This window comes from Monodon monoceros, unplaced genomic scaffold (assembly GCF_005190385.1).
Source record: "Monodon monoceros isolate NGI ecotype Baffin Bay Population unplaced genomic scaffold, NGI_Narwhal_1 Super_Scaffold_13, whole genome shotgun sequence".
Classification (NCBI taxonomy): domain Eukaryota; kingdom Metazoa; phylum Chordata; class Mammalia; order Artiodactyla; family Monodontidae; genus Monodon; species Monodon monoceros.
In genome coordinates, this window is record NW_021703769.1 from 50536081 (window position 1) to 50548022 (window position 11942).

At 47.7% G+C, this 11942-nt stretch overlaps 1 protein-coding gene across 3 annotated transcripts in view; it reads left to right on the top strand.

Moving 5' to 3' along the window:
• Positions 1 to 11895, top strand: part of PDPK1 (3-phosphoinositide dependent protein kinase 1) — a 71365-nt gene extending 59470 nt beyond the window's left edge. For 2 of the 3 annotated variants that reach the window (XM_029219780.1, XM_029219782.1), the window contains exons 12-14: positions 4546 to 4603; positions 5613 to 5765; positions 6190 to 11895. In XM_029219780.1, the coding sequence (XP_029075613.1) occupies positions 4546 to 4603; positions 5613 to 5765; positions 6190 to 6306 (328 nt within the window). In that variant the 3' untranslated portion in view covers positions 6307 to 11895. The remainder of the gene's footprint in view (positions 1 to 4545; positions 4604 to 5612; positions 5766 to 6189) is intronic. The other variant, XM_029219781.1, reaches the window with a different exon arrangement.
• Positions 11896 to 11942: the final 47 nt, after the last annotated feature.

Sequence of the window (11942 nt, forward strand, 5' to 3'; positions counted from 1 at the left end):
ACTTACCATCAAAGAAAGATGGTTCTTTTACCTTTTACCTAAGTGCTTGGCAGAAAGCACACGTTGTGCTGAGACAGTCCGTGTTGAGCACCTCTTTTGAATTTCACAGTTTGTTCTGGAACAGACATGTTGACATGTGCAGTGATGGTGCAGGAGCAACGGTGGGTAAAACCGTCAGTGCTAGGTCATGAATCCTGGCCATGGCACCAGGAGGTGCGAGAAGAGCCGGCTCTTCACAGCCACATGATCACAGGGGCAGAGGAAAAGACAACAAGCCAGCCTCACTTAGGAGTGGTCATTGAAGATGATTGATACAATTAATGTGCTGTAGAACGAAAAGGGAAGTACGCATAAAGCACTTCTGCTGCACCTCCAGGGTGACGGCTACCTCAAGAAAAGCGCTGTGTGGTGGTTTGTGCTGGGAGCTGAAGGAGCTGCTCTTTTCATGGAAGACCATTTTCACTGGAAGGTTTGACTGACAAACTGGTTGTTCAGACTTGGCTATTTGACCAACATTTTTCTGGAAAATGACTGGAATGAGCCTGTCACTTCAAGGAAAACAACTGCTGGTGTTTGTTACCAATGATAAAATCAAAACCTTCAAGTGAAAATTAGAATTGTGCGAAACTTTATTCATCACTGTGAGCTTAACATCTTCCCAATATTTAAAGACTTTTGGGGAGAAAGGTAGCAATATTTATGAATTGATTTGTTGATATCGTAGAATGAAATTTGTCAACATTTGGAAGATCTCCATAACTCAGCGAACCACTATTTCCATATGACCAATGTTTGGTGCTGTAAAATCATATAAGGGCAGAAGATCTATTCAAAGTGCAAGGTAGGTTGGTGGATTCTAATGTCAAAAGTATGAAAAATTCATTCTTGGGGATTCAGATTCCACATGGCAGCTAACGTTTAAGGAACTACACTTCTGGAGTTTTGGTGTAGTATCGAAGAATGCCCACAAATATCTGAAAAGGCTATTAAAATACTCTTATGATTTCTTCATGTACTTCAGCCTGGACAGCATATCACAGTAGAGTGAAGGCAGAGGCAGATGTGAAAATCCAGCTCTCTTCTGTGAAGCCAGAGTTAAAGAGATTTGCAAAGTGTACAGCAGTGTCATGTTTCTCATTAATTACCTTCATTTTTGAAAGAAATTATTTTTAAAAAATCATTTATGTTAATGTGGAATGGATTTATTTTGCTTTTTAATGAATTAAATATTTGAACATGTCTGTTTTAATTTCTTATACATAAGTGTCGATGCATCTAACCCAAATGAAGGAGAGCTCTTTGGGGTCTTCCATAAAGTTAGAGTATAAAGGGGTCCTGAGACCTGAAGGGTTGAGAGATAGCATTTTAGAGCAAACTGGCCGTGCTCATGTGGTCCTCCCTTACCTGCCTAGAAGCCCAGCGTGGATAGCCCGCCCGAGGTGGTTGTAGAGCCCGTTGGGCCCTGGCAGACTCACTCGGCTCTCCTGAAATGGCCCAAAGTTACTGGTGGCCTCAGGTTTATATCCTTGAGGTTGGTCTTCTCAGGGTTTGGGTGGGATGGCAGAGGGTGAGGAGGAGAGAACTGGCTTCGGAATCAAAAAAAGTGGGGGGTTTTACACTGTTACTCCTTGTGAAATGATGGTGGGAAAGTTGTGAGACTCTCAGCCCCCATGTTGACATCTGTACAGAGGCAATGACAACTGTCACCTGAATGATGGGAGCCAGAGGCTGTGTGAGAAAGCGAGGCTGTGTTAAAGCCCTGTCTACACGCTAACTACATGCTAACTACATGCTGAGAATCAGGCATGTCTCTGATTTAGGTCTGGTTTCGGCGCTTAATCTGCAGACGGCATCTACCACCTGCCAGAGAGAAGAAGGTGCCAGTGCGGGGTGGGGGCCTGGGGGAGCTTTCTTCAGGAGGGTGGGAATTGACTTTCTGAAGTAAAAGATCAAAATGATTCCTTTAAGTCCTTAAGCTTTTCAAAGTAGATCAATAACCGGTAACCTGTTGTAAGCTGCTTGGTTAGTTAACTAAATGAACGGACCGGGGTGTTTATGCTAACAGTGGAGCCTTGGGCTGCTCCGTCCACCCACTCTGCGTCCTGCTTCCTGGGCTCGTTTCACCACAGCTACGGGGTGCAGTCGGAGCCCTGCTTTGGCCTCTCCCGCTCTGGGCCACCCGTGGTTCTCCTGTCTCTTGGGAGAAGCTGGGAGAGTGTGGTGCAGGCTTCGGCCTTGTGTCAGGAGATAGCTGGGCCCCTCCCTCTGCAGGGCTGGGAAGGGGCTCGCCTGCTTCCCTGGCTTCAGGTTCACTCATGTGCCTAGTACTGCTGTGAACATTTGTGCTCCTCCTTTTTGTTTTTCTTTTCCTCCTTAGAATAAATTCCTGGGAGCCGGATTACTGCAGTATTCAGCGAGTCCTCCTCATTTCAGGGCCGGTGGTGGTGGTGCTGGTGAGAATGCTACTCCACAGCCCCCGCCTGCATTCACCTCACCCCAGTGCACCCCAGTAGAACGCCTGAAAAGTGGGGCTCGATTTCCTTTCTTTGTTTAGAGCCATTGAGAATTTGTGGTCACTTAATTCCCTTTTGGGAATTTCCAGTTTGTGTCCTTTCTCAGTTTTCTTTCAAGGTTTTAAGCCTTTTATGTTGCTTTATGTATGCTCTCTAGAGTACAAATGTTTACTCTTTATAGGTAATATTTGCTGAAAATCTTCTCCAGCCTTTTTTCATGTGAATTTTGGTTATTTTTGTAGTTAGAGATTCCGTTTGTTCCCGTGTAGTCACGTCTGTTACTCTGTATTTGGTGACTTGTTTTTTCAGCGTAGGTGTAGGTGACTGGCCCCTTCTCTTTTTCGTTCTCTTGTTTAATATACTGTTTTAAACCGTCCTTCATGTTAACCCAGCTGAGGCTGCAAAGGCTCCCTGAGGCTTCTTCTGTCTTTGCCTGTCAGGCTGCCCTGGCGATCCAGCCCCAGCAGCCCAACTAACTAACTGGAGGCCTTGGTGGTATGGTCCTTAACTGGCCTGGGATTAGACGGCACTCGCCCCCCCCCCCCCCCCCCCCGGCCGATAATTTAATTAAAGTCTTCCGCTTATTATCAATTTGTGGTTCTTTACTACGCATACATTCTGACATAGTAGGGCCTGCTGGTTAAGGGGCTTCCCTTTGGCCCTGTATTTCTTGTGCTGCAGTGACCCTCAGTACATCTCCTTCTCATAAAATCTTCTTGATTTTTTTCTTTGTTTCAAGTCTTGTTTTTGTTTGTTTGGTTTTTAAATACGTCTGAGAGGAAGCATCGCACTTTTCCTCAAAAAGGTCATAACACTTTTTTTGTTGTTATTGACATTTTTCTTAGTTGTTTTCAAAATCCATATGATGCTGTGTCAGTTTACCTGGGCCTGGGTCCTCCGTGATGGGGCATTGGTGGAGAAGCCCAGTGGGCTCTGGGGAGTGGGCCTTCATCTGGTGGGTTAGGCTGGGCAGACCTGGGGGCCAGTTAAGCTCGGTGGGAGAATGTCCCAAGAGGAGCCAGGGGAAGCAGGTGGATGTGCTCAGATACTCACATGGTAAAATTGTCACTGTTTGAGGAGACAATTGTCTTATGCCTTTTACTGTTTCTACAGTAGAACCTTAGGAATTTCAGTAAAATCAGACAGAACATAAAGCAGTAACTGTTAGCTTTGACCAAAAGAGAGAACCTGCAGAAATTAAACTCCTACGAATCAAAGTGGACTATACTTGGTAACAACATATATTAAGTCAAAAACCTGTATTTGAAGCTTTTCCTTCTAAATTCCTGCTGTATTTGTCTACAAGTGCTTTATTACTATGGTAGAAATACCAGATAAGATGTTCTCTTTTTTTTTGATGTGGACCATTTTTAAAGTCTTTTATTGAATTTGTTACAGTATTGCTTCTGTTTTATGTTTTGGTGTTTTGGCCTTGAGGTATGTGGGATCTTAGCTCCCCCACCAGGGGTCGAACCCGTACCCCCTGCATTGGAAGGTGAAGTCTTAACCACTGAACCGGCAGGGAAGTACCCAGATAAGATGTTCTTAAATCAAGTTTCCCACTTGGCTCTTTTAGGGATTTGTGATTCTAAACAGTGCAGTGGTTTCTGAGCGCTGAGTTGGGGTCCCAGCTTGAGGAGGTGACTTGAGAACAACAGTCTGCATCCTGAGCTTTCCTCGCAGCGGCCTCCCCGCTCTGGTGGGGTTCTGCGTCTCACCCCAGCCTTGCTTAAAGTAATGAGGACTTGTGTTCCCACCACCTCCCCTCTGCCTTTCCCCTGCTGTGCAAACACTGCTGAGGAGAGGTGAGGGTAGGTGATATTTCTAGGATCTGTGGACCCTGGTCCACATACAGATTGCAAATTCTGTAAAGCAGTAGGGCTTGCATGCTAAGGCACATTTGGGTTTTCTCACGTTACTGAAGCAAAGTTCACAATGCCATCGGGGAGTTTGTTTTGAAGGGAGGAGTTTGGAGAATTTCTGTCTCTGACTCTGATATGGGTGTCTCATTCATGTTTTCTTCTTTTTATAGGCACCAGTTTGTAGAAAATAATTTAATACTAAAAATGGGTCCAGTAGACAAGCGCAAGGTAAGTTAGATTACTATGGCTCCTTGCTGTGCGTCTGTATCTTCCTCCCAGTTCTCACTCAGGATCAGGCCTTGCTCCTCGGGCTCCTGTATAACTCATTGCCCATAGCACCTTTGTCTTGGTTCCCTTTAAGAGATCATCTCTAGATTTCATAGCTGAGGAAGATTTCAGCCATTTGGGGGAGGCATTTGAAAGCACGCAGAGGCCATGGCAGACAGAAATGCAGATTCTTGTTTCTGACTGGGGAGCCAGGGTTCCGATTTGTGCCCAAGGCTGGGTTCACTGAGGTCAAGGTTTCTGTCTGGTTGAGGAGGTTCTGTTTGAATCCCAGCAAGTCATTTATTACTTCATTAGAATTGTTTTTGAAAATCTTATTTATTATGTCTTATGGATTAATTAAATGGATTAACATGTCCAAAATATCAGACTCCACAAATGTTCTCTCTCTGCTGCTGCGGGCCCTTCTCAGGGCTCCCAGCCTGCATTGCTGGCCGCACTCAGCCTCCCATACCCCGGGGCATCTCTGCCATGAGAACCTCTGTGAAGGTGGCTTGTGGCGGGACCGCCAGCAGACAGGACACTGTGCCTTGGCACGGAGCAGAGGGCAGGAGAAGCGGCAGGGTCCTGACTGCCAAGGGCAGGCCCCTCTTGGCCGACTCAGCAACAGGGCCGTGTGCCGGTGTGCTGGCCTCGGGTGCGCTGCCTGTGTGGCCGCTCCCCCACATGACGCCCGGCACAGGGGCGTCGGGATCCAGCTCACAGAGGGAGACAGGCTGGGCAGTGAGTGCTGCCCGCTTCTCTCTGACCTGAGGGGCTGGGTCCAGGTGAGGAGGAGGTGTGCACGCCCCTCTGTCCCAGGCGCGTGGGCAGGTGGCCAGCAGTGGTCCCTGTGCCTGGAGCTACTCTGACAGTCCAGCCTCCAAGGCAGCAGTAAGTGCTGTCAGTATCCACTTCTGAGCCTTAACTAGCAGTGTCTTCTTTCTTTCTTTTTCTTCTTAATTTGCATCAGGGTTTATTTGCACGGCGACGACAGTTACTGCTCACAGAAGGGCCACACTTATATTATGTGGATCCTGTCAACAAAGTCTTGAAAGGTGAAATTCCATGGTCACAAGAACTCCGGCCAGAGGCTAAGAATTTTAAAACCTTCTTTGTCCACACGGTGAGTTTGTCCCCACGGGTTCTCCCTTGCAGGGCACTTAAGAGGCCTTTGGGAATTTGTGCCTCCATTCAGAGCATCCAAATGCTGTGGCCCAAGGAGGCATCTGGAGTCGGGGGGCAGTGGTCTCCCCCTTTCCCACCTTCCAGGGACCCCAATGTTCATGGCTCAGTTCAGAGTTGGGCTGGGAGATGCGTGTGCTTGCTTTCAGTTTGGGGGTGACCTCAGGGAGCTATAGGTCATCACCTGTATGTTTAATTTCTGCACATATGTGGAAGGAAAAAACTCACATGCTCATATGCTTCTAGAAGGGACTTGCGGTGGCTGCAGTGGACGGCGATTTCTTTTTACAGTTTCTCGCTGATGGGTGGAGGTGCTGGTCTTAGTGGGACTCCCTGGAGAATGTTAAACGTTTCTGTCTCTGCAGCCGAATAGGACGTATTACCTGATGGACCCGAGCGGGAATGCTCACAAATGGTGCAAAAAGATCCAGGAGGTGTGGAGGCACAGATACCAGAGCCACCCGGACGCCGCCGTGCAGTGACGCCCGCGGCCCTGCACCCGCTGCAGGACGTGTGCCCAGCACGGCTCACCGCCACCTGGACACTTCCAGACCACCTGCCAGCCATCTCAAGGGGGACGCAGACGGCGGAACCTTGCAGCTTTTTTATTTAAAAGAAAAGAAAAATACCCAACCACACAAAGAACAAAACCAATAACGAAAAGGAATTCAGGGTCGCTTTGCTTGCTCTCTGTGCCATGTGGAGCTTCTCGCACTCTGCTCGCCATGGGAACCAGCATCGTGCACATCCGCCTGGTTCCCGCCCGGACTTGTAGACAGACTCGCGGCACCAGCTCTCCACCATGTGCCCTGTCACCTGCCGGTTCTGCTGTGGCCAAAGGGACCACCCAGGCATGTCTCTGGGCTCTCTCTGCCCCCGGATCATCGTGGAACTAACTTTTCACCAGGGAGCTGGGCATACCTCTTTTGGGGTGGCCCCCGAGCTCTGTGGGGCAGGCGGGTTCTTGGCTTTTGTCTGTGTGCTCCTTTCTTCGCATCCCTAGTGTATGGCCTGGTCTCCACGGCCCGTGCTTGCCTCCTCAAGTAGCCCTGGCTGTGAGATTTCTGCGGTCCTTGCTGTCTGTGAGTTGTGTTGGCCGGGCAGGCTTCGGGCACTGAGAAGTAGAACAGGTCTTCCCGGTGAAACATGGAGTCGCTGCTGTGTTAGAAGGTGCCAGCCAAGCATTCTGATGTGTCATCCCTCGGAGCAGCGTTGCCCTCTGAGGCGGGGAACTGAGTACCTGCCCGGGAGGAACACCAGATGCACCAGGAGATGGGGCTCAGTGGCCTCCCTTCCCCGTGTGAGGCCAGGGCAGTGCAACAGACGGGCCTGGAGGCCTCCCTGTGGAGGAGTGAGAGCTGGTGGCCCCTCTTGAGAGTTTTGTTTGAAAGGTGGAGGGTTAAGTTAGGGCTGAGAGGTGCCTGGAGTCGGCACACTGGATGGTCCTCCATCACACCCAGGCCTCATGGAGAAGGGCAGGCTCCCAGCTGCCACATGCACACTTTTCCTGCTAAAGTTGAACATTCTCATAGTCTAACTCAGAGTGTTTTTACATATGCACAGTGAAAATCAAAAAGCCTTCTCATGTTGCCCGGTCATCTGGTCCCCATCAAGTGGACTTTGCCTGGAAAAAAGTGTCACTCACCTTGCATGAGGGGCAGGAACACCACACTTGAACCCAAGCCCCAGCCCGCTCTCCTCCAGTTTCTGGCTTATTTCCTTTAGCTCTTTAGAGGCTGCGCACTGCTGTGCACTTAGGATGGTCCAGGGCTTACCGGTCCGTTGATTGTCTTTGCTGCTGCCCCCTGAACAGAGAACGCGTGTCAGCCAGGCAGGGCTCAGCCATTCCTCTCCCTGCCCAGGGTGTCCCTGGGGGGCAGTCCTCAGTCCCAGGTGGGAGAGGAGCAGACGCTGGGGCCCGCAGGCTGCCGCTCACAGACATGGACGGCTCTGTCCCCAGGGGAGGGATGACTTTGCCATTTCCTTTAGACTTTCACAAAGGTACCAACAGAACCTCCCACAGAAAAGGTCCCCTGACTACTTCCCTGCCCCCATCTCCTATCTCGAACGAACCATCCATCACCCTGTGTGACCACTGGTCCACATGTAGAGGAAAGATGTCTTAAACTGTTTTAGTGATATAATAGTAGTGGCTCTTAAACTAGGAAAAAGGTTCGGATGTGGAGAATCCCACGGTGCTTGGACAGGGAGAGGGGTTGGATGGGAGCAGAGGTGGGAGCCAGGTTTGCCAGGGGTTTCTGCTTGGGGTGTGTGTGTGTGTGTGTCAAGGATACCAAGGTGTAGGGGGTGCCTGCCCTGGGGGCGTCCCAGGGTGCCCTGGGCGTGTGGTCGTAGACTGAGCCCCCTTTTCTCCTCGTTTTGGAAAAGTCTTGCCTGTGTTCACGTGCTTTCCAGAAAGTGAGTCTTTCTTGACCCTTTCTTTCAGGACTTTGATTTCAGGCACACTCCCGTGTTTTTATTTACCCTCGTCAGAGCGTCCTCATCTGTGTGTGTGCAGTTAGGAGGGTGAGGAGCCCGCTCCTGCACAGTGTCTTTCCTGGGTGTCTGGTTGCAGGGAAACAAGCAGAGCTGATATTTGGCTTTTAAAAGAGCACTCGGCTGGGCTGCTCGGGGAGAGACAAATCTTCTGTTGCATTCTTCCCTCTGGATAGCGCCACTACCTCCTGGGCTTAACCGACAAGCTCCATCTTAACCTCTGAAACCAGAGAATAAGGGGTTCAGGGTTGAGCTCGAAGCTGGCAGAGCTGAAGTGACTGCCCAACCTGAGCCAGTGACAGCTGAACCCTTTGTAGGTCACCGTTCTCTGCTCAGAGTCCTCTTTCCTTTTTGTTTTTTTAAGGCCCCTATATATTCCAGTCTTACCCTGTGCTTACTCATGTCATCTTTAGTTTTATCCACCTCATCCTTTGAGCCATCGTTCTGGCATGCAGGTGCCTTATGTTCTAAGACGTGGACGTGGGTGTCAGTCTCTGTACACATGCAGACATACCTAGAAATATATATAAATGTGGTCTTAACCAAGGTGAGAAAGAAAATGCCCTGGTGTTTAACAGATCCAGGAGTGTCTTACTGAGAGGGGACAAGACAGGGATAAGCACCAAAGCCAGCACCTGTCAAGCAGCGATGGTCTCACACCATGCAGCCTCTCTTGGCACAGAGTGGAGGGAGGACGGCCAGGAGGGCCAAGTCTCTGCTGGCCCAGACAGCCCGCTGTGCCTTGCCTCTCTCTGGGAACGTGAGGAAGCTGGGTTTGGATGGGGTTTCCTTCCCTCTGTGGACCTGACCAGGCCAGTGGGCAATGGGCAGCCCCATGTGGAGCACGAAGCCCCACCCTGTTGCCTGCCATCCTGAACCTTGACTCTCGGGAGGCTGGTTACAGACTTGCTTTGGGAAAGATGGCTCTTGGGGTCATGCCAGAGCTGACGGGAGCTGCACCTACCCCAGCCCCCTTGGGGGCTACTCTGTGGTATTTGTGGTGCAGGCCTGAAGGAATTGTAGGAGACAGTCTGTGGCACAGACCCCCGAGGACAGGGTGCCAGCATGGGGTTCCAGGTGATTTTGTACTTTGTTAAGAAACATTTGTTTTCTGAAAAAAATCAACTGGAGGCTCAGCACCCAGGGAGGACCACTGTGAGCATCTTGGTGCCTAGTCTGCTGCTCCCTACTCCCCACCCGCACACATGTGTTTGCTTTTGTAACTGAAGTGGGAACATTGCAACATGCACCATTTTGCACCCCGCTTTTTTCACTTGGTATTTATCTTAATGTCGTTCAAAAACCTTGTTTTTAATGATTGTAGAGTTTAATGGTTAATAATTTTTATCATAATTTATCTGACCATTTCATTGCTATAAAACATTTAGATGGTTTCTGGTTTTTCACTATTTAAATAATGCTGTGATTAATATCCTTATAATTCTTTGATTTTTGACTCTGATCTCCCTTGCCCCCACCCTGCCCAGATTCCTAGAAGTGGTATTTTGGGGTTCAAAGAGTTTGTTCATTTTAAAGCTAGTATAGTCTCTCTTCTCCTCTGTCTTGATCTGATGCTTAGATGTTCAGAGTTCCAGTACAGAACTTTCTTAGTTGTGTCCTACAGATCCTGAACAAATCAATTTCTGGTAAGCTGTGTGTTCCCAAGAATGTTTGAATAAGACTGCTCTTTTTTTTTTTTTAAATGCTAAAATGTTGTCATTACTGCAGGCCATTTGTGACATATTTTTCCAAAAGCCAATTTCCTTATTTTATTGAAAGAACCTGGTTGTGCTTGCATGTTACCTTCCCATCCCTGCTGCTATGGCTTTCAAGTGCTTGGTGATATTTACAGAGTCTTGTACTTTGTGTCCACAATGGTACTGAATTTGCATCTGCACAGTCAGCAGAGATAAAAAGTGTTGAACTGACCTTGCCACATACTTAGCGGATGAATTGTAATTAAGTTTATAGACTCAGAAAGTACATTGGGCCATTTGGAATCAGTAAAAGAGCAAAGGCTCTACTTGAAAAAGAAACCATGTAGACAACTAGATTTTATAGAAGTTTGTTTGCCCCCATGTTCTTCAAATTGCGGGACTTAGAAGGTCTTAGCAGTTCAGTAGAGCACCCTGGCCAGGCTTTTTCATTGCAGAATGTGATTGTCCTGGCTGACAAGGATTTAATGATTTCTCCTCCCCTCTCCTCACCCACAGTGTTGCAGGTTGCCTAGTTGTCTTGAAGTACAGACCACCCAAATTTGGTTTCATTCTTAATTTCTCCACTTTAGTTTGGGGTCTGTCAATTCTGAGGTGAAACATGCATGAAAGATTTTTCTAGGTGCCATGCTCAGTGCCACTTGGCTATGCCAGAGATTATGGCCAGATTGTGCAGAAGTAGGTTTCCTACCTTCCCTCTGACACCCCAAATCCCCTTCTCCCCAGGTTGGTCCACAGAATGAGGCAGAGGCTGCAGCCACTATGAGAACATGGTGAAGGTACTATTCTTGGAGATGGTGCCATATGCGTTTTTCCATATCGTTTCTTTTCATATCCAAACCTAACATGAACTGATGGTGACTCAAGTGGGTGTGGCCCTTGTCTCTTAGGCAGACTACATGGCAAGTGCCTTAAATCGGGGCAGGAGTCACTCCCAGAGCCTCTGAGGGGTGCAGGCTGCTGGCCCAAGATTGCAGGGTTGTAAATTAGGCTGCCTGTGGAGAACTGGTCTGGGGCGGAAGCTGTTCCAGCAAAGGGCAGTTTTATCTGTAGCTCAGACAGCGTGGTGGGCAAGCCTACATGTATACCTGAATTTCCCCCAGAATTCATTTCTTCAATATGAAGAAATACCAAACTTTATGTACAGAGAACTTTTTACAAAAGGCAAAATGTTTTGTAGCTGTGTAATCCACCCTAGTCTAACCCATCTGGCTGAGTGACTATGAATAAGGGTCGTTTTGCTGATGAAAAATCTCTGTCATGATAAGTTTGGACATTGCAATCAAATTTTTGCAATATTTAGAGCTGCTGTAGCTGTTCTTTAACAACACAAAATAGGATGAATCAGTAGTATGTTAGCTGTCTTTCAGGTTGGTGGCAGTCAGTTAGAACATGTATAATATTCTCTACCTGGTCTGTAGCTGTAACTGTGATGTACAGGCAAAGCAAAAATTTAAAAAAAAAATTATGAAGACAAATAATGCAATGATATTAGGATATACACTTTTGTATTTTTATTCTTATATAAGGTTATTTGCTGGCTATTGTTGGCCTCTAGTTCAGTCTGTGTTATTTAAAATCTAATATATGAATTATTTGGATTGAATTCATGTTCGGGGCCACGTTGTATGTATTGATGTACAGCCTTGAATGTGAATAATTATTGTAAACTATATTTTACAACTTTTTTTCTGGCTTTATTATATAAATTTTCTATTTGGTCGATGATTTAATCATATCATAATTTAATGAATCTGTTTATTCTTTTTTTCAAATATTTGTGCTTTAGATGTAGTTACCGGATGATGAATTTTCCACGTATGCTCGGTAGTCTTGTAATAAAAAAGCATGTAGAGTGTAGACGGTCGCTGACGTAGCTCTTCCTTTGGCCGGGGCGCGGGTCGGGT